The sequence below is a fragment of the Brassica rapa genome, chromosome A03 (genome assembly GCF_000309985.2).
Source record: "Brassica rapa cultivar Chiifu-401-42 chromosome A03, CAAS_Brap_v3.01, whole genome shotgun sequence".
NCBI lineage: Eukaryota > Viridiplantae > Streptophyta > Magnoliopsida > Brassicales > Brassicaceae > Brassica > Brassica rapa.
In genome coordinates, this window is record NC_024797.2 from 19,117,095 (window position 1) to 19,139,885 (window position 22,791).

General features: G+C 33.9%; 4 protein-coding genes across 4 annotated transcripts; all 4 read right to left on the reverse strand.

Moving 5' to 3' along the window:
• Positions 1-939: 939 nt before the first annotated feature.
• LOC103859783 (B3 domain-containing transcription factor VRN1-like) lies at positions 940-2,986 on the reverse strand. The gene is given in 4 exon segments (NM_001301952.1): positions 940-1,188; positions 1,287-1,486; positions 1,567-2,047; positions 2,927-2,986. Coding segments are annotated over 4 exon segments (990 nt in total).
• A 1,254-nt stretch (positions 2,987-4,240) lies between these two features.
• LOC103859785 (protein DMR6-LIKE OXYGENASE 1-like) lies at positions 4,241-5,777 on the reverse strand. Its single transcript, XM_009137360.3, has 3 exons — positions 5,228-5,777; positions 4,806-5,133; positions 4,241-4,628 (listed from the first exon to the last, which is right to left on the reverse strand). The coding sequence occupies exons 1-3, from the start codon at positions 5,701-5,703 to the stop codon at positions 4,371-4,373; spliced, it is 1,062 nt and encodes a 353-aa protein (XP_009135608.2). The 5' UTR covers positions 5,704-5,777; the 3' UTR covers positions 4,241-4,370.
• A 2,700-nt stretch (positions 5,778-8,477) lies between these two features.
• Positions 8,478-10,141, reverse strand: LOC103859784 (protein DMR6-LIKE OXYGENASE 1). Its single transcript, XM_009137359.3, has 3 exons — positions 9,595-10,141; positions 9,173-9,500; positions 8,478-8,994 (listed from the first exon to the last, which is right to left on the reverse strand). Exons 1-3 carry the CDS (start codon positions 10,068-10,070, stop codon positions 8,737-8,739), a joined length of 1,062 nt encoding a protein of 353 aa, XP_009135607.2. The 5' UTR covers positions 10,071-10,141; the 3' UTR covers positions 8,478-8,736.
• Positions 10,142-18,704: 8,563 nt separating this feature from the next.
• Positions 18,705-22,288, reverse strand: LOC103860196 (pollen-specific leucine-rich repeat extensin-like protein 1). The gene has a single exon (XM_033286396.1). The coding sequence runs from the start codon at positions 22,048-22,050 to the stop codon at positions 18,970-18,972; it is 3,081 nt and encodes a 1,026-aa protein (XP_033142287.1). The 5' UTR covers positions 22,051-22,288; the 3' UTR covers positions 18,705-18,969.
• Between the last annotated feature and the right edge of the window lie 503 nt (positions 22,289-22,791).

The following is a 22,791-nucleotide window of genomic DNA, read 5'->3' on the forward strand; positions in this document are numbered from 1 at the left end:
ATCCAATATATGACATTTTGTTGCGTCTTTTATAAACAGAGGATACTAACAAGATTTGTGAAGCTACAAGGGTCTACACTCTCCGAGGTTAAACGGATCATTGAAGAGATTTGGTTCCAGGAAGGTTGGAGTGAGTTTGCAGAGGCTCATTCCATTAGTGAAGGCCAAATTATCTTCTTCGAATACAAAGGAAACTCGAGTATCCACTGGATGAAAAGTTTATATCAGTGTAATCGACGATGAGGGTACTTGAGGTTACAGACGAATGTTTTCTTGGTACTTAAGGTAGGGGAAATGATCAATATGTTAATAATGGTGGTGATTCAGAGTACAACCTTAAGAAGAGACGACGAGTTTTGAGAAGAGTATAAACCGCACTTGACTAAACCAAAAACTTGAATTGCACAATAATCAGTTCTTTGATTCTGACATGTAACAAGATAATTCTAAAAAAAAAACTGTAACCAGGTCTTGTGTTGATTCTTCTTTCTTTCATCTCATTACTCAGCTTCTCTACCTCTACACTTCAACCATCTCTTCCCCCATTAGTCTCTCTATAAATTTGCATAGACTTCTCTACAACATGATAGTGAAAAAAAAAATAGAAGCTCATACAAAAGCAAAGAGATAGTGAAAAAAAAAAATGAAAGAGTCAATAAAAAACAACAAACCCATCTTCATCATATCATCTTTCTTGGGGCGCAAGATTCAAGGCCAAACTTGATGAAGATTAGGTATTTACAAACTTATTAACCCTAACTTCTACTCCAAACAATTTTAGTTTCACTCCGAGGAGGTTTAACATATCCACACCAACAAAAAAAAAAAGAGACTAACCAAATAACACATAGATAGAATTAAAATCAAGACACCCTACACGAAGTTGCACCTTGAGATTCCTCACTACTTATCCACCAGTCACACCATAGTATCTCTGTATCAGACATACTCGTTGACTCGATAGGCCGTCACTTTCAAAACGAAATCTCTGGTTCTCAGCAGCTCAAACACGCAGACATCACCTTCTCCTAGGTTATTCTCCACAGTGAACTCATACCAACCTTGACTGAACTTAGCTCTCCCTGCTTTGTATAGGCATCTCACAGGCCATTGTTTCTCCCCTAGCTGGACCTTGATGAATCCCGAGATCCCACTTAAGTACTTCTCAGCAAAACCAGAAGGCAAATACTGTTTAAATACACACACAAAAAAAAAAGAAACCTTCTTTAGAGACCACTGTAATGATCTTGACTTGAGTTAGTTCTGAGATTGTTTCTTATTATTACCATGATGCAACCTCTGTATAGATAAGACGGTCTCAGAACAACTCTGAAGAAAGGGTTTGTTGGCTCAAACGTTTTGGCTGCATTAACAGCCCTCTCTCTCTCTTCAGCATTCACTGTTCTCTTTCTCGCAGAAGCACTCTCGTAGAACTTTGAACGGCTCTCTGGGTCATCATCTCTCGGTGCAGATGAGTTTACTTCCTCTAGAATGGACCAACATCAAAAAGAATCACTACTAAACAATAGTCTGAAGAATCTAAAAACAAGAGGAAAAATGCTTCACCAGGATGATCAGCATTCTTCTTCTTCCTCCCTCTCTTTTTAGGAACTTTTGAGGTTTGTGTTGGTGTTGCCTCTTCAGGTTTAACAGGTCCAGTGAAGAAGCTCTGGATGGCTGAAGCGGTTGTGTGCAGAGTCTCAGCATCTTCATCTTCAAGGTCTTCAAACAAACGGGGACGTTTGAAGTGGTTGTTGTGTGATGCAGAGTCCATGAGACCGGTGGAATGGTAGTTAATCTCGGACTGTGGTAAGTTGTAAATGCACACGCTGAAGGCAGAGTTGCCTTCGTATCTAAAGATCAAAAGGTAACCAATGCGGATGGAGTAACGGTCAACAAACTCTTGCCAACCATCTTGAAACCAAATCTTGTTGTTGTTGTCAGCTTTCCTTAGTCCTACACGCCAAACGTGACCATCAGGTACTGTGAGGGCAACTGCAACCGATAGCTCGTCCTTGAATCTACTCACAAACTTATCTGGAACTCTCTGCACAAACCATACCAAAATGAAAAATAAAGATCCACGAGATACATTCCAAACTTTCCTGTTTCAGTTTCCTATTAGTAACCTGCAACAATGTTCATTTTATTTTTGTAAAGATTTACTTATGTGACTTCTATGATCGTATCAAATAAATGAGACATGCTTGTAACCTTTAGGTGAACATAGAAGCCTAAAAAAAAAAAAAATTTATTCCACAAACTTATATGATAAACTGGAGAACCACATAGTATCTTAGTTTTTCATAATAATCCACAATTTTTCATGTGTGAATCTGCACAAGTGATAGCTAATCACTGTATCATCTACTGTGAATATAAAGTAGATAACAAAAGCATCAAATGTACATTTGTTTTTTTTTTCTACACAAAAACATTTTTTTTTAATCTTAAAGGAGAAAATTACTACTTAACTTTCAGAGTTTCATTCACAAGTCACAATAATCAATAAGGATTAAGGAATCTTAAAAGCTTAGACCTCATGAGTTCAAAATAGAAAGTAAACAAAACAGAGAAACCACAAACAGATCTCAACTTTTTCTGACAGAACCGTACAATCTTATCATCATCAGAAAGTCAACTGACTCTTGAAACACATTCCCAAAAACTACACTCAGTTTTTTTTGCTGTTAATCAAAATACAACCTTTGACCTGACATATCTACAGAAAATCAACTCAATTCAACTCAAGAAGTCTAAGAAGAGTGACAATATGAAGAATTAAAAACGCATATTCCTGCAAACTCGAGACAAGATTCCAACTTCGAAAACTCTCTAAGCTACCATTAAAAAAATCAGAACGTTGAAACTCATATCTAAAGAATGAGATTTTGGGATACAGAGGAGGAAGAGCAGGGAGAGTTACTAGACGCTTTTCTTGGATAGTGGATGAGAAAATCAACTTGTGGAAGAAAGGGCGTGGCATGTTCAGAGCAAACAGTGACCAAGTAAGAGACCAAAGTCAGATCATGAAACGACGCCGGAGAATACGCAACAGAGACAGAGGAGGCCTTTCAGATCTGAAGGAGTTTTGTATAAAGGCTTTGGTTATGGTCAAAGGGGGTGTTTACAACAACACTCTTTTTCTTTTACACTTGGCCTGAGTGACCCAACCAAACCAAAAGAAAAAAGAATTGTAAAATAAAAATGCTATTAAAAAAAAAGAAAAGCAACTTGTGATTTGTGTAGCTCGAGCGAGTTGAGTCTGTGTGTTTCTCCTTTCACTCGGTGAGTCGAATCAGTTGTTCACTCGTGTGCCCCCACCTACTCCCCTTTTTCGACCATCTTTTTGCTCTGATTTTTTTTTTGTTAGTATAATATTTGCTTCTTTTTAGAATGAAAAAAATACTAATATTTGTTTCTTTTTTGCTTTTCAATTAATTCGTTTCTTTTCGTGTCAAAATATCAAAATATACTTATAATCGCAGATTATATTATTACATTTTGGACCAAAAAAAATAATATTACTTTATGAATAACATTTTGATATTCTATTAAACATTTGCAAATAAATTTTATTCAGAAAAAAATATCATTTAAAAACAGAATGCACTGTTAACTATTAGGCAAATGACACAAACAGGTCGAGAGAGGAATAATGGTGTTATAAAATCAGAAAATAATAGTAGTGTGTTGACTCTATCTTTGTTTTCTTGATTTTTAATGATGAATATGACGATGAAGGTTTTGATTTTTGATTATAGTACTGTAAAAACATTATAATGTTAAGCTATAGATTTTTAAAAGGTCTAGTTTGACGCATTATCGAAGAATATGGCCTTTTTATTCTAATACATTTGTACTAATAGATACGCTACTAGCTATATCATTATAACAAATATAAATTCAATTACAATGTTCATTATTAAGTCCAATTATAATACCTATAAATTTAGGTTTATCATGTATAAATCTAGTGATGCCATGTATAAATCCAGGCTGCATTATGTATAGATTCGGCTGGAGATTCTTAAAAGCGGCCCTTCTGCATGCCACTTCGCTTGGTATCACCCACATCTGGCTTAGTCTAACCGCAGAGCTCTATGTAACTCTTTCCGACATCGCCTCTCTCGCCTCTTCTTCTTTTACTTCATGTCGTTTTAGTTGCAAAGACCTGTCTTTGTAATGAGCTCCCTGGACCTTAAACTTTATCCCTCTGCTTTATTTTAATCAAATCATCTTTTGCACAAAAAAAAAGTGCTTCTTTATTTATAATATATTTCAACTACATATTGATATAGAAGTAAAACATGCGTCATGTTCATTGACATTCTTAGAAAATGTTGTGCTAATAAACATAGTAAGATTACTTAAGCGGCCTTGAAGCGATCAATCTGGATGCTCTCAGTTTGGAGCTTCTTGTAATCACTTCTGTTTCTCGCAGCAAAGAACTTGCCCCAATTGTACTTTTTGTAACAAGGCGGGTTGTCTTCGCTTATAAGCTCCTTCAATGGCTCAATGTTGGTATCATGGGATGGGAAAAGGAAGAATGGCATTGAGAATCTCTCTTTGCTTGAATTCACTACCACTCTATGTTCTGCACTCCAATACTTGTCATTTGTCCATACCTACTCCACACAACAAATATTATATGACCAAGTTACACTAGACCCCAAAATATTTCGAGTTTATCTATATACACATAGACCCCTAAATTGTTAAATTTTTTTTTATTAAATTGATTAAGTCCTCTAAAATGTCAGGGTCAGCCATTCAATATAACATTCAAAGTTGATGTCTTTTACCTGCATGCAGTTGCCAATGTTAATGATGAAAGCATCAGGGTTCGGTTTGACAGAGAACCATTGTCCATCTGATCTACGGCTCACTTGTAACCCACCCACACTATCTTGTGCCAAGACGGTTATAACTCCTGCGTCTGCGTGGCGTCCAACGCCTAATGCTAGCTCCGGGTTCGGGCAAGGAGGGTAATGGTTAAACCGCAAAAAGCTTGTTTGGTCCTTGAAGTAACCTGTTAACCGATCACCGGGTAGACCCAAGCTAATGGAGATAAGTTCCAAAAGCTTGAAAGCTAACTTCTCAACTTCTCTTGCATATTCTTGGCACACCTCTCTACCAAACATGATTAGTATTAATAAATGGATCCTAATTAGGCCCAATGGGCCTTAATTAAAGCCTTGTTTTAAAGCGTGTTTTAGAGGATCACCTGAAGTCGGAAGGGTTTTGAGGCCACGGGTTAGTCAGCTTCCTGAGCTCGGTATCTTCCGGCTCTGTAGTCGCCGGAACCGTCGTCGAGTCCTGCAAAAAGAAATCGAAAATCTCTTTCCAGTCTCTAACGTTTTTGGTATGTTCTCCGTCGTGATAACCCATAGGGTTCACTTCATCTCTTTTCACTCTTCTCTTCTCCTCCAACGTTAGACTGAAAAACTCGGCCACCGTCTTCTCCACCCTACGCATTAAGTCCAACGACAAACCATGGTTGATCACCTGGAAAAAGCCCCATCTCATGCATGCTTCTGCAATCTCTGTCGCTAGCGCTGTCTTGTCGCAGTTTGGGTCTTGGAGGGAGGAGAGGTCGATGGTCGGGATCTCCTTGGAGAGAATGTGGTCATCGGAGTGTTTGAGATGAGTTTTGGGTCTGTGTTCTGGAGCTTGGATAAAAGCTTCGTCGAGTACTCCCATGGTGGTTTTTTTGTCGGTGATTCTTATGTTTATCTTTTAAGGCTTTGGAAGATATCCGATGATTCTTGTGGTGCATGCGGTTGGGTTTGTTTTATAGGAAGATGTCTGTCACGTGTAACAAAACGCTTTTATTGGTATGATGAATGTAGACACGTTTCTGTGAACAATTAACTTTTTTTTTCACATTTGGTTAATTAGGAATTACAGTCATGCCAGTTGTTGAAAGACGACCAAAATAAGCCAAAGATGTATGTAGACGGAGGATATTCATAAAGTTCATCAGCGTTTAATATAGACTATAGATGCCCCTTCTAGAAAAAAAAAATTAACCATTTTTTATTTTTGCAAACAACCATTACAAAAGGAGAGGAGGATTAGTTCACGAGAAAATAGCTCTGAATCTAGACGGAATTTTGGAAGGGTGGAGGATGTGATATACGCAAGTCAAATCTTATTGGATACTTGGATCTCGATCCGAAGTCTTATATATTTGCAAAAAACAAAAGAAAATTATGACATGATTTTAAAGAACATATCAGATATTGTTTCCGACATAAACTCAGTCTCTCACATATTATTACATTAAGGGCTTGCATCATAGCTTTGGTAATAAAAAGTAGACGCATAGAACATACTCTTATTAAGGATGTGACTGGTTTGTTACATTCCCAAACGCAAGTTTTACGGTTGATAACGCTTGACAGCATTTCGAAAAAATCATACAAACCTCTACAAATCACTTCAAATCACTCCGAACCTCTTAAAATCAAAAGCTGGTTCCAGTTAGTGTTTGCAGTTGCGAGCGGTTGTGGATGGATAAATAAATATAAATTGTTTTTCAAAAATATTTAAAAATTTTAAAATTAAAATTTTAAAATAGAAGTACGATAAATAAAAATATATACATATTTTATATATTATTTTAAATTCACAAACAGTACATAATTTGTTTTATAAAAACTTTAAACTAACTAACTATTCATTAGAATTTTTAAAAATTAATATACATACATATTTTTTTTTAAAGTTTAATAGAAATCTTCAAAAAAAATTATAACTTTCAACTAATTTGAAAAATTATTTAAACAAACATAATACTATTATTAACCATATTATATTGATATTATTATATTTTATTACAATAATATGTTTTCATAGTTTCATAATGTTATAATATGTTAATATTGGTAATTTATTATTAAACCAGTGCAATATCTAATTATAATCAACCAGTCACAAATATCCCGCAAACGTAACAATTTTCAAACATTGTGCCAGTCATACAAAACACTTAACAACACTTGAAAACACAACCACCCGCATCCACACACTCCCGCATCCGCAACCGCAACCACTGCATTTGAACCAACCGGACCCTAAATTATAAGGTTTTCAGGACTCACTCTTCTAATGGCTTCACTTCCACATCATGTGAAGGCATCAAGAAGAATGCTATTGGGTATCTTTCTCTTGGTGTACCAAGAATCCCCACCACTCTATGTTCTACATTCCAATACTTATCATTTATGATTCATCCATACCTAGTAGTATAGATATAGTCGTTATAATTAGATACTGCATGTGTATATCTTAGAAAAATGAGAAGTAATATCTAGAATTTCACCTCCATTTGTAATCCTCCAACTTTGTCTTGAGCCAATAGACCGTGGGCATGGTGGATAACGATTTATCCTTAAGAAAACTCATTTGATCTTTAAAGTAATCATGGAATGAGTTCTAAAAGCCTGTATGCTAGCTTTTCAGCGTGTCTTACGTACTCGTCACATGCCTCCCTAAAACTAAATAAGAAAAAAGAGATTAACTTGCATAGTTGAAAATAAATTCTTTTACCGAATTGCTTGTATGCTATGTCCTACATGTAAGTTGTAACTTGTAATATTAATGCAGCCTTGGAAGATAGCGTTCACGTGCATCCAGTAGAGTTGTGTACTTGTGTAAAGTGATAAGATTCTGTTCATATTGGTTAACTTAGTTTTTTCTTTGTAACAAACACTTATATTAAACACACTAACCAAAGTTAGGTGGAGTCATAATGGCAAGTTCAACAGCCAAGCATTGTTTAGCTAAATTATCAGCATACCTGTTACTCTCACGAGAAATCCAGGACCAAGAAAAACACTCAAAAGAGGAAACAGCAGAGATGATATCTGTAATTACTCCAAACACTCTTCAGTAAAAGAAGAGCCCAAATTGATTGCTTTAACTAGTTGCGCCAAGTCAGATTCGCATCTGGTATTGGGAGGCCAAGATTCCCGCTCTTAAAAATTTCCTCACGAAGCGCCAAAGCTTCAGCCGCAAGAAGGGATGTCACATGTCGATAAAGAGCAGAGAAAGAGGATATTCTGTTTTGGTTTTCAATTGTGCAACCAAGCCCCACCGTATGGTGACTCTCATTCCACAAAATATCGATTTAACAAGGACATAGTTAAAACCGATATGTTTGGAATGAGAGTAAATGGAGACTGATGATTGCATACATGCTATAGATACTTATTCTATTTATTGTTTTCATAGGATAAGTAGAGAAAAAAATTTAGGAATAATTAAGAAGAAAGATAAAGTGATTCGGCTACAGAAAATTGGTAATGTAAATATATGTTGTGAGACTGATGATTGCATACTATGCTTTTTTTTTGGATCACAGCTTCTTTTCATTAACTTCAACTTGGTTGATTACAAATGCTAGAAAATATTATCTATCCTCTTTAATTGAAAACATAAACTACAACAACATAAAATGAAAAGGACAGATCTTCAAAAAAAGATGACAGCGAAATCAAGATGTTGTTTGAATGCGTCGATGTAGCCTTTACAACATGCTTGGACAGCAGAAAGATAGTCACTTTGAATTGTGGCGTTGACGTTGATTAATATAAATACATTAATCAAGATATTTAAAATATTTTAGAAATATTCACTCTGCATCACTTTTAACAGGTTGGAGAGTAAAACATGAGTCATGTTCATTGACATTATTAGGAAATGTTGTGCTACTAAACATAGTGAGATTACTTAAGCGGCCTTGAAGCGATCAATCTGGATGCTCTCAGTTTGGAGCTTCTTGTAATCACTTCTGTTTCTCGCAGCAAAGAACTTGCCCCAATTGTACTTTTTGTAACAAGGCGGGCTGTCTTCGCTTATAAGCTCTTTCAATGGCTCAATGTTGGTATCATGGGATGGGAAAAGGAAGAATGGCATTGAGAATCTCTCTTTGCTTGAATTCACTACCACTCTATGTTCTGCACTCCAATACTTGTCATTTGTCCATACCTACTCCACACAACAAATATTATGACCAAGTTACATTAGACCCCAAAAAATTTCGAGTTAATATATATAAACATAGACCCCTAAATTGTTAAAAAAAAAAAACTATTAAATTGATTTAAGTCCTCTAAAATGTCAGGGTCAGCCCTTCAATATAACATTCAAAGTTGATGTCTTTTACCTGCATGCAGTTGCCAATGTTAATGATGAAAGCATCAGGGTTCGGTTTGACAGAGAACCATTGTCCATCTGATCTACGGCTCACTTGTAACCCACCCACACTATCTTGTGCCAAGACGGTTATAACTCCTGCGTCTGCGTGGCGTCCAACGCCTAATGCTAGCTCCGGGTTCGGGCAAGGAGGGTAATGGTTAAACCGCAAAAAGCTTGTTTGGTCCTTGAAGTAACCTGTTAACCGATCACCGGGTAGACCCAAGCTAATGGAGATAAGTTCCAAAAGCTTGAAAGCTAACTTCTCAACTTCTCTTGCATATTCTTGGCACACCTCTCTACCAAACATGATTAGTATTAATAAATGGATCCTAATTAGGCCCAATGGGCCTTAATTAAAGCCTTGTTTTAAAGCGTGTTTTAGAGGATCACCTGAAGTCGGAAGGGTTTTGAGGCCACGGGTTAGTCAGCTTCCTGAGCTCGGTATCTTCCGGCTCTGTAGTCGCCGGAACCGTCGTCGAGTCCTGCAAAAAGAAATCGAAAATCTCTTTCCAGTCTCTAACGTTTTTGGTATGTTCTCCGTCGTGATAACCCATAGGGTTCACTTCATCTCTTTTCACTCTTCTCTTCTCCTCCAACGTTAGACTGAAAAACTCGGCCACCGTCTTCTCCACCCTACGCATTAAGTCCAACGACAAACCATGGTTGATCACCTGGAAAAAGCCCCATCTCATGCATGCTTCTGCAATCTCTGTCGCTAGCGCTGTCTTGTCGCAGTTTGGGTCTTGGAGGGAGGAGAGGTCGATGGTCGGGATCTCCTTGGAGAGAATGTGGTCATCGGAGTGTTTGAGATGAGTTTTGGGTCTGTGTTCTGGAGCTTGGATAAAAGCTTCGTCGAGTACTCCCATGGTGGTTTTTTTGTCGGTGATTCTTATGTTTATCTTTTAAGGCTTTGGAAGATATCTGATGATTCTTGTGGTGCATGCGGTTGGGTTTGTTTTATAGGTAAATGCAACGTGTAACTTCGTGTGTATCGAAAACAAAACGCTTTTATTGGTATGATGAATGTAGACACGTTTCTGTGGACAGTGAACTTTTTATCACATTAGGTTAATTAGGAATTACCGTCATGCCAGCTGTTGAAAGAGGACCAAAATAAGCCAATAGATGTATGTAGACGGAGTATATTCATAAAGTTCATCAGCGTTTTATATTAGACTATAGATGCCCCTTCTAGAAAAAAAATAATTATTTTTTATTTATTTTGCAACAAAATTTCAACCATTACAAAAGGAGGACGATCAATTCACGAGAAAATTTATCAAAAAAAAAAAAAAAAAATCACGAGAAAATAGCTCTGAATCTAGACAGAATCTTGGAAGGGTGGAGAATGTGATATACATAAGTCAAATCTTATTGGATACTTGGATTTCGATCCGAAGTCTTATATTGCAAAAATAAATAGAATCGTCCCAATAAACTCACATACTATTACATTAAGGGCTTACATCATTGCTTTGGTAATAAAAAGTAGACAAATAGTACAGTACATACTCTTAAGTTATACAACTTTGAAGTCATCGATTTGGATGTTTTGGATCGGATTTCAAGTTTTTAACAATCGCTTCTGTTTCTCCTGACATAAAACTTTCCCCATTATTGTATCCTTTGTATCGTGGAGGGTTTTCACTTTTCAGGACTCACTCAATTCTAATGGCTTCCACTTCCACAGCATCTGAAGGCATCAAGTAGAATGCTATTGAGTATCTATCTCTTGTTGTGTTCGCCAATCACCACCACTCTATGTTCTACACTCCAATACTTATTATATATTCATGATTCATCCATACCTAGTAGTATAGAGATAGTCGTTATAATTAGATATTGCATGTGTATCTTAGAAAATGAGAAGTAATATCAAGAATTACACCTCCATTGTCGTCTTCCAACTTGTTTTGAGCCCATTGACCGTGGGTATGGTGGATAACGATTTATCCTTAAGAAAACTCATTCGATCTTTTAAGTAATCATGGAAACGCTACTTTGGTAAGCATAATTAAGCGTAATGAAATAAAAGCATGAATACTAGCTTTTAAGCGGTGTCACTGTCCTACATACTCTTCACATGACATGCCTCCCTAAAATTAAATAAGAAAAAGAGATTAGCTTACATTGAAAATAAAATAAAAGTTTTTTACCGAATTGGTTGTATATATGCTATGTCCTACATGTAAGTTGTAATTAATGGCAGCCTTGGAAGATAGTGTTCACGAGCAGCGTGCCTCCAATAGAGTTGTGTAAAGTGATATAAGGTTCTGATCATATTGGTTTCAAACTCAAGTTTTTATTTTATTGTTTTTCATAGAATAAGTAAAGAAACAAATATTCACGAATAAAAAAAATTAAGTAATTCGGCTACAGAAAAATTGGTAATGTATACATGTGAGACAATTGCAGTATGCTATAGAACAGCATTAACAATAATATGATAAATTAATTTTAATGCAGTTCAATATTTATAGAAAAGACCATATTTGTGGTCAAATAATTAGATAATGGATATATATATGACCATCATAATTAACCAAGAGATTAAACATAATTACCCAATTTTAATTCCACAAAGTTTAACATAATTAATTATAACATTGGTCATATACACTACTAATATAGCGGGGTTTCATTTAAACTGGAATATTTGAAATCTTAAATTTATTTCGCATGTTAATTATAAAAAATAAAAAAAATTAACTCTTAATTTTTATTAATCAAATCATAAATTAAATACTATATTAAATATAAATACTTATTTATATTAAATATATAATAAAACTAGATAAATAAAATAAAATAACAAAAGTAACTATCTTAAATTTAGAATATTTCAAATATTTATTATATGTGCATCATTCTCTTCTCTTCATATATGTAAATTCTTCACCATAAAATATACTGTTACTTTGTGTCAAGTTATTTTTTGTTTGCCAACAAAAAATTTCAGCACGTGTCATTTAATTTTTTTTTTTGCAAGTTCCAATTTTATTCAAAATAAACCATTGGATTACAAAGGAAGAAAGCCAAAAGCTCTATTTACAGGTAATCTAAGCTACCAAAACTTAACAACCTAAAATAAGAAAAGTCAAGAGGCGAGAACCGAAATCTCTCCATGACCTAACGTTTGAGCCCGAGCTAGAGGATCCAACCTTAGCCGAATGATTTGCTTTATCTATGCAAAAATGGCCTCGGGTGGTCGAGCTACATCTGTATGGATTCTAGAGTTTATTTCCTTCCAAATGAGTTGGAGACAAGCCTGATGAAGTAATCTCACAATCAACTTCACATTTTTATCTCTTGATGGATTTCTCAACCATTTTAACCCATCTTCGAACAAGAGTGGAGGTACTAACTGCCCTCTAGTAGTGAAGAAAGACCACACCTGTCTACTGAAAGCGCAGTCAAAAAACAAATGTTGACTATCTTCATTATGATCAACACACAATATACATCCTATCTCTTACTGCCACCCAAGATAAGAAAGCATGCTTCGGAATACGCTCTGAGAAACAGATCATTTTGTGCCAAAAAAACTTCAAACCTACAAGGAAATAAAGTCTTCCAAGTCTTCCAAATCTCACTAGTGGAGAATGTCTCTGAACCATTCTGACCATTAGTAACCCAAATATATATATCATCAACCTCTGAGCTCAAAATTGGTTGTGCATCAGACATGCTATCTATGAGAAAGGTGATGATCGGATTCCTAATTCTACTCTTCTCAAAGCACCACCCTTCACTTGTTAAAGCATCTGCCACCACTGCGTTGATACTTAGTCCAATAACAGGTGGTCCTCTCTCACCTACCAATTCTATAAGAGGACCAAATCCATCCAGAAACTCGTTGTAATCCCCGAGCCATATTTAATTACATCCTTCCATTTTTTGCACTTCAGGCCAAAATTTAATAAAGATTCCATATATATGGCGTTGCTAACAAACATAGCATGGTTTGTTGATCTTGCCATGTTAGTCTGATCTCCGGGTTGGAGAAGACTCACTTTCAAATTCTTTAATTAATTTTTTTCTTCTTCACTTCCATATGTAAAATTTTCAACATAAAATATAAGGCTTACTTGTGAAATAACCATAAAGAAAAAAGGAAAATTAGTTTTGTAGAAAGATAAGAAAAGAAAAGAGAGGAGAGTGTGTGAAATTGGTTAGTTAGTTAATTTTGGGTTTTTGTTTGGTTATTAGATACAAATTCCCCAAAATATGTCTGTCAAGTTTTTGTGTTTGCCAACAAACAATTTCATCACGTGTCATATTTAATTACCTACTTCCATTTTTTCACTTCGCGCCAAAATTGGATAAAGGTTCCATATGGTGTTGCTAACAAGTAACAACACAGCATGACCTGTTGATCTTGCCACGTTGGCCTGATCTTCGATAAGTCGTTCCCCATTTTCACCATCATATATTAATATGGCATAAGCTGGACTAAAAGCCCGTAAAATTAGAGTTTTAGGTACCAAACTAATAAATACTTAATTGCACCAGAATTAATAAAATCCATTGTAGGCCGGTGATTGTCTTCCTTCCCTTTGTTACCAGAGATATTAGGTTTGAAGTTTTCTTCCATTTTTGTATGTGATATAATTATAACATATTTTCTTTTCTTTTTTGAGAATAACTACAAAAGATTTACTCATTCAAATATACATAGGATTTCGTATCTTTTAGCAACCCTTTGATTTTTTTATCACCTTTTATATTATGATAAATAAACATCTCTATAATAATATTTGAAACGTCAGTTTTTTACGTGTCGCGCTAACGTTAATTTTGTTGACAGATAATTATCAATGTACCCGTAATGAATTAAAATTTTTACATTTAAATACTATTATTGATTTTTTTATTTAGTTTTCTTTTTTGAAATTAACATATATAATAAAAAGGAAAAAAATATAAAGTTTAAAAGACGAATTTAAAAAAGAAAATATATGTATATATAAAATATGATTTCATTAAAAAGGAAATTTTACAAAATAGTAATATTCCATTTAAAACATATTTTTAAATAATATAAAATATACTTCTAAGTAATAAAATACTTTCTTATATCTCTATTTTCTTAGTTGGATATATATATTTGTATACAATGTGACTTCGTAAAAACAAAGTTCACACATATAATCTTGATATTAAAAAAAGATATATTATTTATTTTAAAACAAAATTTTAAACAATCCAAAAAAATATTTTCAAAGTAATAGAAATATTTTTTTATATATCTATCTATTTCTTAGACGATTACATAAAATAATAACATAAACTGATATATGTTTAACTGACTAAAAATAGTTTATAAGTAGCATTACTGAAATGTTGTATATATTTACATATATTTAGTTGACTATATTATCTTTCAATTACAGCAAAAAAATCTATAAATCATATTTTACTTATATAATATGATTCTAAAACACAATCACAAATTTTTTTTATACTGTTTATTTTTAAGAGATAAGAACAACTAAAAATAAATTTTAACAATAAACATCTATTGATCAAATAATTATAAAATATTTTAAAATAGCATAACACTATATACTTTAACGAGGTAGATATATTATATTATTAAAAATTTACATTAAGCATATAATAAAAATTTAGACTTTTTCTTACAGGTTATATTTTGAATTTATTAAAATGACTAAAATACATGCACATTTAAGCGAAAATAAAACTAATTTGATTTGACTTAGTTATAATAAAAAAAATTATACTTCAATTTGAATTTGAAAGAATATATGTAACTCAATATACTCACAACATGAGTGACTCGATTAATCTAAGTTACATCTAAAATCATACATTTAACTACAATAAGAAGAAATAATTTTATAATAACATTTTACTTATTTTGATGATTACTCAAAATATATTAAGAAATGAAAATATAAATATTAACCAACTGTTTCAATGTAGTTATTTTGTAAAATTTATATATGCATGAAACTTCAAAATATTATCGTTATATTAATTTATGTAATTTGAAATCATACACTTTAGTTTAGTTTTTATTTCATTCTGGACACAATATATCTTAAGTTATACGTATTCTTCCTCAACTATATTTACATATCTAAGACAACAACCAACATAAATGCAAAAAGTAAAATTAAGATTTTTTTAGATATTTAGAGGGTACCCATATTTAGAATAAAATGTATTATAGCTGAATTCAGAGAAATAAATACAATCTAACATACCCAAATAATAACTAAATCGACTGTAAAAATAAAAAAACGGACTAGAAAAATACATATCTAATATTTTATGTCTAACTAAAATAATATAATATTATTAATATAAATTATAATTATAATTACAAATTATAAATTAATTTAAATTTAAAAGTAAATATCAACCAATTATTACAGTATATTTATTTTATAAATATTATGTCCGTGTATGAGGACGGAAAAGTCATATAGTATTGTATTAAATGATATATTACTAGTCAGTAGATAAATAATGTAATTAAACAAAAAATGTTTCTCCTCAGCTTCTTCCTTTTTGTTTCTTTCAACGAACTTTTATATTTATTTTGAATGATGAATTGCTTATTATCCACTGTTTTATTCTGATTGATCTTTTTGGAATAGTCTTCTGTAACTTTTTATAAATCTGTTAGAAACTTTTGAAATTTAAAAGCTTTAAACTATAATAGGGTTTTTCTGAAACTCTATGAACACTATAATAGGGTTCTAATATTTTCTGAAATTCTATAAAAATAAATTAAAAATTGACCAAGTGGAAATGCAAATAAAATGAAAAAAAAAATCTGACAAGATGAACTACAAATAATGTTTTATATTTTATTTCTTTGGAAACAACTTAAATTTTAATAATATTTGGTACTATATTGATTTTGTAGTTAAAATATAAAATTTATTTATAATTAATGGGTAATATTTTTTTTTTGAGAAAGAAGGGTAGTAAATTTTTAGTCCCGTTAGGCGCGGAACAACTCCGGACCAGCACTGACTCTAGACTGCCATGAATTTTCTAAACTCCTCAAAACAAATATGAAACAAATAGATATGAATCCAGAAAATAACATGTACCTTTATGGAATATGTTTGCAAATAGAATCAAACTTTGGTTAAGGAATCAAAGTGTCCCTCTCATACCAAGTTATAACCATAACTATTTTTTTATTATTCAAATCATGAGCTAAATATAATATTAAGCTCTGAAACTTATTTATAATAAATTATAAAATTATAGATAAACACTGGAATAATAAAAAAAATTATCTTAACAATAATAAATTAGACAATCAAAATATTATTCAAATATTATTTTCTGCATTATACACCTAACAATAAAAAAATATATAAAATATTGCCTATGTGTGTTTTATATTTTAAATATTTAAAGTAAGAGTTCTTATTTAAAAACATATTTACTAAATATATATCATTTTATCCCAAATTATAGTAAACATATATCTTTTGATGACATACATAAGTGTAATTTCAAATAAACCCAAAATACTTAATCTATACTATTATTTGCGAAGTAAATTTTTGGAATTGAACTCTCACGTTAAAAGTTAGAATGATTAATATTGTTTATGCCTTTAATGAATAAAATGTATGACTAAATTAAAAATAAAAGCAAACTTTTAATTTATTTGATTAGATAACTGATTAAAATTAATAATAGTAAGAATTATTCAAAATATGAAAATATAATTAAAAAAAAAGATAATTTCTGTATATATATTGTATTGTTATCTGAAAAAGTATTTAAGTAAAAAGTTAAAAACATGAATTATATAACTAAATATTAATCAAATAAAATTCTTAATTATATAATTAAAATAGAATATTAAATTATCCAAAATCAAAAAATATAATTAAAAATATATATTTTCTATATATATATATATTGTATTGTTATCTGAAAAAAATATTTTAGTAAAAAGTTAAAAAACATAAATTATATAATTAAATATTAATCAAACAAAAAATTTGAATTATATAATTAAAACTATAATATTAAATTATTTAAGATTTATTTTAGTATAATGAATATAATGTACAAAAAACTTTTCAAAAATTATGAAAATGTTTAAGTCCGCATAGCGGACAAAACACCTATGACCTAGTATATAATATTTCCATTGAACAATAAGTGATATTCTAAAAATATATAATAAATGTACACAATATTGTAAGTGTACAATATATTAACTCATAAAAATACAAAACATATATATATATATATATATATTAACTATTAAGGATCACTATTAATTTAAAGATTTTTTTATAGTTGTCTAAATCAATTTTTGAAATAAAATATATAATACAAAAATAAATTACAATATTTTATGAAAAACATGTATAAGAGCAGAAATAATTTATAATATGTGTAGTATAATTATAGCACGTGTCATATTTAGTGTTAAGTGCTCGTGATCCTGATTCTAATCATCTAAGCAGGATTCAGATTGCATCTCACATAATGACAAATTCATTAAAGTAAACAAGTTCACCTGATTTCAGAGGGATATCGAGCCCACTTCTTGTAAACAACTTTTAAACCATCGTCTTCATGTTCTGTTGAAGAAGGAATAACCACTGGATCTTTGAAATAAACATTAAACAATTCTCACTAATATCTAACGTGGATATATTATATCAAGTTTTATGTTTTTGACATAAATACACAGAGCTAAGTAGATGAAGTGCAATTAAATAAACTAAACAGATCATCTAATAAATTGATAACGAGACCAGACATTAACGGAGAAGCAAAAGACAGAAAAGAGGTATGAGCAAACTGTCTCCGCTCCACCCGTTACACCTGTTTAACCCACTCCTCATATAGAGAAATGTGACAGGTTGGGCACATCTCCTCCAGAGTGGCGATTGTCGAACAAACCTGAAGACCAAACGCCAAACTAACAAATTATCACTTGCGTCGGACCCAGTCCACTTCCACTTCCAAAGAGCTGAGGGATCTTTGTTCCAGTCTCTAACATTCTTAGTGTGTTCTCCATCATAATACCCTACCGGGTTCACCTCGTCTCTCTTCACCTTTATCTTCTCTTTGATAGGAAAATCAAATAACGTTTTCACAGTCTCCTCTGTACGCTTCTTTGTGTCGCAAGGCACATCATGATGATCACCTAAAAAAATCTCTATTTTTCTCATGCATCACCGATCTCCGAGATCACATTTTGGACATCTTCGGGTCATCTAGATGCAAGAAATTGATCATAGGTACTTGTTCGGGTATGTCAGGGATGAAATTGGTATATGATAAAGTGGTTATAATAAAGTTTGCTTATGGAAAACCAAATCAACGATTAAAATCAATGTGACGTTGACTTATAAATTAACGACTAGGAATATAGAAAGTTAATTCTTTTAATTTCTCCATTAACTTTTGATTTCTAAGTTGACAAATGAAAGATGTTTTGTAGATATAAACTAATGAAAACAATTATTGATAGATTACTGTAGAAAGTGAAAAAAAAACAAACTTTGAGGTCAAAACACAAATACAGTGTAAAGATAAACAAATATAGATTAAAAAAACATAAAGAATGTGATGAATTTACACTATTGACACAGAATTACAATATTGGTTATAAATCATTTTGGAAATTTCACAAACTCATCTACTTACATTAATACTGGTTAAATTTTCAAATTTTTTTTTGTTTGTTTCAGATTTGATTAGTTGGAAAAATTTAAACCAAAATGAAAAATATTTAAAATTGTTGGTTTAGTAACCAGGAAACATTGGTGGTGGTGGCGATGCGTATTGGAATCCTATATTTGGTGGAAGGATGAAATCATCATCACCAGCATCATTATTTTTTGGTGGTGTTGATGTTGTAACTGGTGGTTTTACTTCTTGTGTTGATGGTGATGGTGCTTCGATTTGTTCTTCTGAAGGAACTGGAGATATATCTGGTTGGGAAAGTGGAGTTGGAGTATGATTCGGCTGGGAGATTGGTGTCGGAGCAGGAGCTGAATTGAGCACTGGTGATTGATCATATTCTGATGGTGCTTCTACGGTCTTAGAGTTTGGAGTTGGAGCTTGAACCGGTGATGAATCTTCTTCAATTTCTGTTGAAGGTGTTGGAGCGGGTGACGATTTGAACACTGGTGAATGATCTGATTCTGATGGTGCTTCAACGGTCTCAGAGTCCGGAGTGGGAGCTTGAACTGGTGATGAATGTTCTTCTATTTCTGATGAAGGTGTTGGAGCTGGTGATGATTTGAACACTGGTGAATGATCTGATTCTGATGGTGCTTCGACGGTCTCAGAGTCTGGAGTTGGAGCTTGAACTGGCGATGATTCTTCTTCTATTTTTAATGAAGGTGCTGGAGCGGGTGACGATTTGAACACTGGTGAATGATCTGATTCTGATGGTGCTTCGATGGTTTTAGAGTATGGAGTTGGAGCTTGAACCGGCGATGATTCTTCTTCTATTTCTGATGAAGGTGCTGGAGCGGGTGACGATTTGAACACTGGTGAATGATCTGATTCTGATGGTGCTTCAACAGTTTCAGAGTCTGGAGTTGGAGCTTGAACTGGCGATGACTCTTCTTTCACTTCTGATGAAGGTGTTGGAGAATTTATCATTGGAGATGTTGCCGGTGGTAAAGGCGTTGCTGGTTCTGGTGGCGGTGAAAAAGCTGGAGGAGGAGAATTTATCGGTGATGAAGGTGGTGGAATGTAGACTGGAGGAGGCGGAGAATGAACTGGAGGTGGTGGAGAATACATCGGAGGTGGTGGAGAGTGAACTGGTGGTGGTGGCGGAGAGTGGACTGGTGGAGGAGGTGGAGGAGAGTAGATAGGTGCAGGTGGTGGTGGAGAGAAAACTGGTGGGGGTGGTGGTGGTGAATGGACCGGTGGGGGAGGAGAATGGACTGGTGGTGGTGGAGAGTGAACTGGTGGTGGTGGTGAATGGACTGGTGGGGGAGGAGAGTGGACTGGTGGGGGAGGAGAATGAACTGGTGGGGGAGGAGAGAGAACTGGTGGTGGTGGAGGAGGAGAGTATACCGGAGGTGGTGGGGGATAAACTGGTGGTGGAGGAGGTGAAAATACAGGAGGCGGTGGGGAATGAACTGGTGGTGGTGGAGGAGAATGGACTGGAGGAGGAGGGGAAAATACAAGAGGTGGTGGTGGGGAGTGTACTGGTGATGATTGTGGCGTTTCTTCTGTTGACGGTGGTTGAGGACGACGTTTTTTTATCGGAGATGCATCATAAGGATCGTCTGTGACAGGTGGTTCCATTGGCGGCGACCTAATTTTTGGTGTTTCTGTTTTTGGTGATTGTTCATGCTTAGGTGGCTCTTCAGGTTTTGTCATATCTGGTTCAGGAGATTCTTCTTGTTTTGGTGGTTGTTTCTTAGGTGACTCTTGTTTTGGTGACTCATGCTTAGGCTTTGGCTGTTCTGGTTTCGGTGAATCGTGTTTTGGTGTTTCTGGTTTAGGTTCTTTTGGTTTAGAAGGTTCTGTCTCAGGTTCTGGACTAGGTTGTTGTGGTTTGGGAGATTCTTTTGGATTTGGTTTAGATGGTTCTTCTAATTTTGGTGTATTCGGTTTATGCTCTGGTGTTTTTGGTGGATTAGGTGTTGGATTTGAGCCTCCGCCACCACCGGCACACTTGTCCTTGCTGCAATCCACAGGACGACTAACCACTGGTAAACATTCTTTAGCCGACTTTTGTTGTGGTCTGTTTTGTAAGCAATTGCTTGTATCATCAAATTGTTTATCTTGACTTGTCCCAGGAACACAACTTTGCGCTTCTCCATTGAAGAAGTTATAAGAAAATGTAAAATTTGACAACTTTGGCAGCTTGCAAATATTGTCTGTAACAAATCCAGTGAGCTTATTGTATGAGAAATCCATTTGTTCCACATTATCTAAGAGTGACAAGCTTGACGGTAAACTTCCAACAAACCCATTCTTGCTCGCATCAAACACAGTCACATTGTTCAACGATCCAATCTCGTTAGGGAAACAACCGCTCAAGTTATTCCCTATAAACATAATCTCGTTGAGATTCTTCATCTTACCAATGGTTTTTGGGATGCAACCGCTGAATTTATTATGCGCAAAGGTCACGACGGAAGCAGTCGATTTACCGATTGTCTCAGGGATGATTGACTCGAATCTATTGTTGTTCAAGAAAATAGCATCGAGATCCTTATCAAAGATCTCTGGAGGAAGTTTCCCTTCAAAATCGTTGTATCTCACGTCAAGGAACTTCAAAGATGGCCAAGAGAGTGCAACTATCGGAAACGGACCAACAAAACGATTGTTGCTCACATCGAATTCATACATTAATGTCAGTTTTGACAAGCTTTTTGGGATAATACCGCAGAATCTGTTGGAATTAATATGAAACAAGGCGACATCGGTCAACAGACCTAGTTCATGAGGCAAATATCCAGCTATATCTGCATGGTTCATATCAATGCCCGCCACAACCATCATGTTTGGATCATCAAGTGCTGGCGCGCAGAACACACCTTTATAAGAACACACGTTTGTACCAACCCAGTTAGATGATGTGTTGAAGGGATCAGAGTATATTGCCTTTTTCCAAGCTTGAAGGGCAATGTAAGCCCTCTTGAGTCGGTTGTTAGCAAATTTGAGGTCTGCATCGACTTCATATTCTATATCATCGAGAAGATTGTCATTCTCCGGTAAAGTTAAAAGTTGACGTTTTGTGAGAAATGAAGCTTCTTCATCGGTGAGAGCGGTTGTAGAATGTATGATAGTGAAAATGATAAAAAAGAATAGGAGAAGGAAGCAGCCATAAAGCTTCTCCATTGTTCTTCGATTCATGGTGATGAAAAACCTTGGAGATGGCTCATTGACTTGCTTAATAAATGAATGTTGTGGAGATAAAGCCTATAATGAAAGAAAGGCAAACAGAAACCACCAATTTTGTTTTCTATTTTTAGCAAAAATAAAATTATACAGGCTAATGTTTTCAAGGATGCAAAAATAGCAAACTATTGTAGCTAATATAGAACTTGATGACAACGTCTTTAGAAGTTTTATTTGTTTTACCACATTTGAAATCTGAACGATCGAGACTTTTACAGACTGGAAAAAAAAGGGTAAAAACTCTTTCTTATTGTTGTGGACATGGCGTTTGCGTTTTGAATTCTTAGAGACGTTAAAAATATATAAGAATATTGTTTCTTAGATGCTGATACTGTAGTCTATTAGTATTTATTCATCATCAAATAAAACATCAAAAGCCGTTCACATATATATATACGAACTAGTAGTAAAGTCTTCATAACTAAAAGAAAATTTCCAAGGATCAAATTTAACAAGGCCATCACAACATGGCCTACCTCACTTCGTTATCACAAGTCTTCACTACTGTTCCATTTGTCAACTTGTTATCTAGCTCTACTATCTAATTGTTTTGTAGAGGCAAGACTCGTTCATCACAACCTCCCAGTAACTTGAAAAAAAATGGAGAGCAAAATAAACAGACACTTGACCCTAATTCCTGTTATCTTGGTCAGCCTATACTATTGTCTTGTCTCCGCCACACCACAACATGGTGGA

Coding starts and splice junctions, on each gene's coding strand:
- LOC103859784 (XM_009137359.3), bottom strand. CDS start 10,070: ATGGGAGTACTCGACGAAGCTTTTATCCAAGCTCCAGAACACAGACCC. Junction 9,501..9,594: donor CAAAACCCTTCCGACTTCAG/GTGATCCTCTAA, acceptor CATGTTTGGTAG/AGAGGTGTGCCAAGAATATG. Junction 8,995..9,172: donor ACATTGGCAACTGCATGCAG/GTAAAAGACATC, acceptor TGTGTGGAGTAG/GTATGGACAAATGACAAGTA.
- LOC103859785 (XM_009137360.3), bottom strand. CDS start 5,703: ATGGGAGTACTCGACGAAGCTTTTATCCAAGCTCCAGAACACAGACCC. Junction 5,134..5,227: donor CAAAACCCTTCCGACTTCAG/GTGATCCTCTAA, acceptor CATGTTTGGTAG/AGAGGTGTGCCAAGAATATG. Junction 4,629..4,805: donor ACATTGGCAACTGCATGCAG/GTAAAAGACATC, acceptor TGTGTGGAGTAG/GTATGGACAAATGACAAGTA.
- LOC103860196 (XM_033286396.1), bottom strand. CDS start 22,050: ATGAATCGAAGAACAATGGAGAAGCTTTATGGCTGCTTCCTTCTCCTA.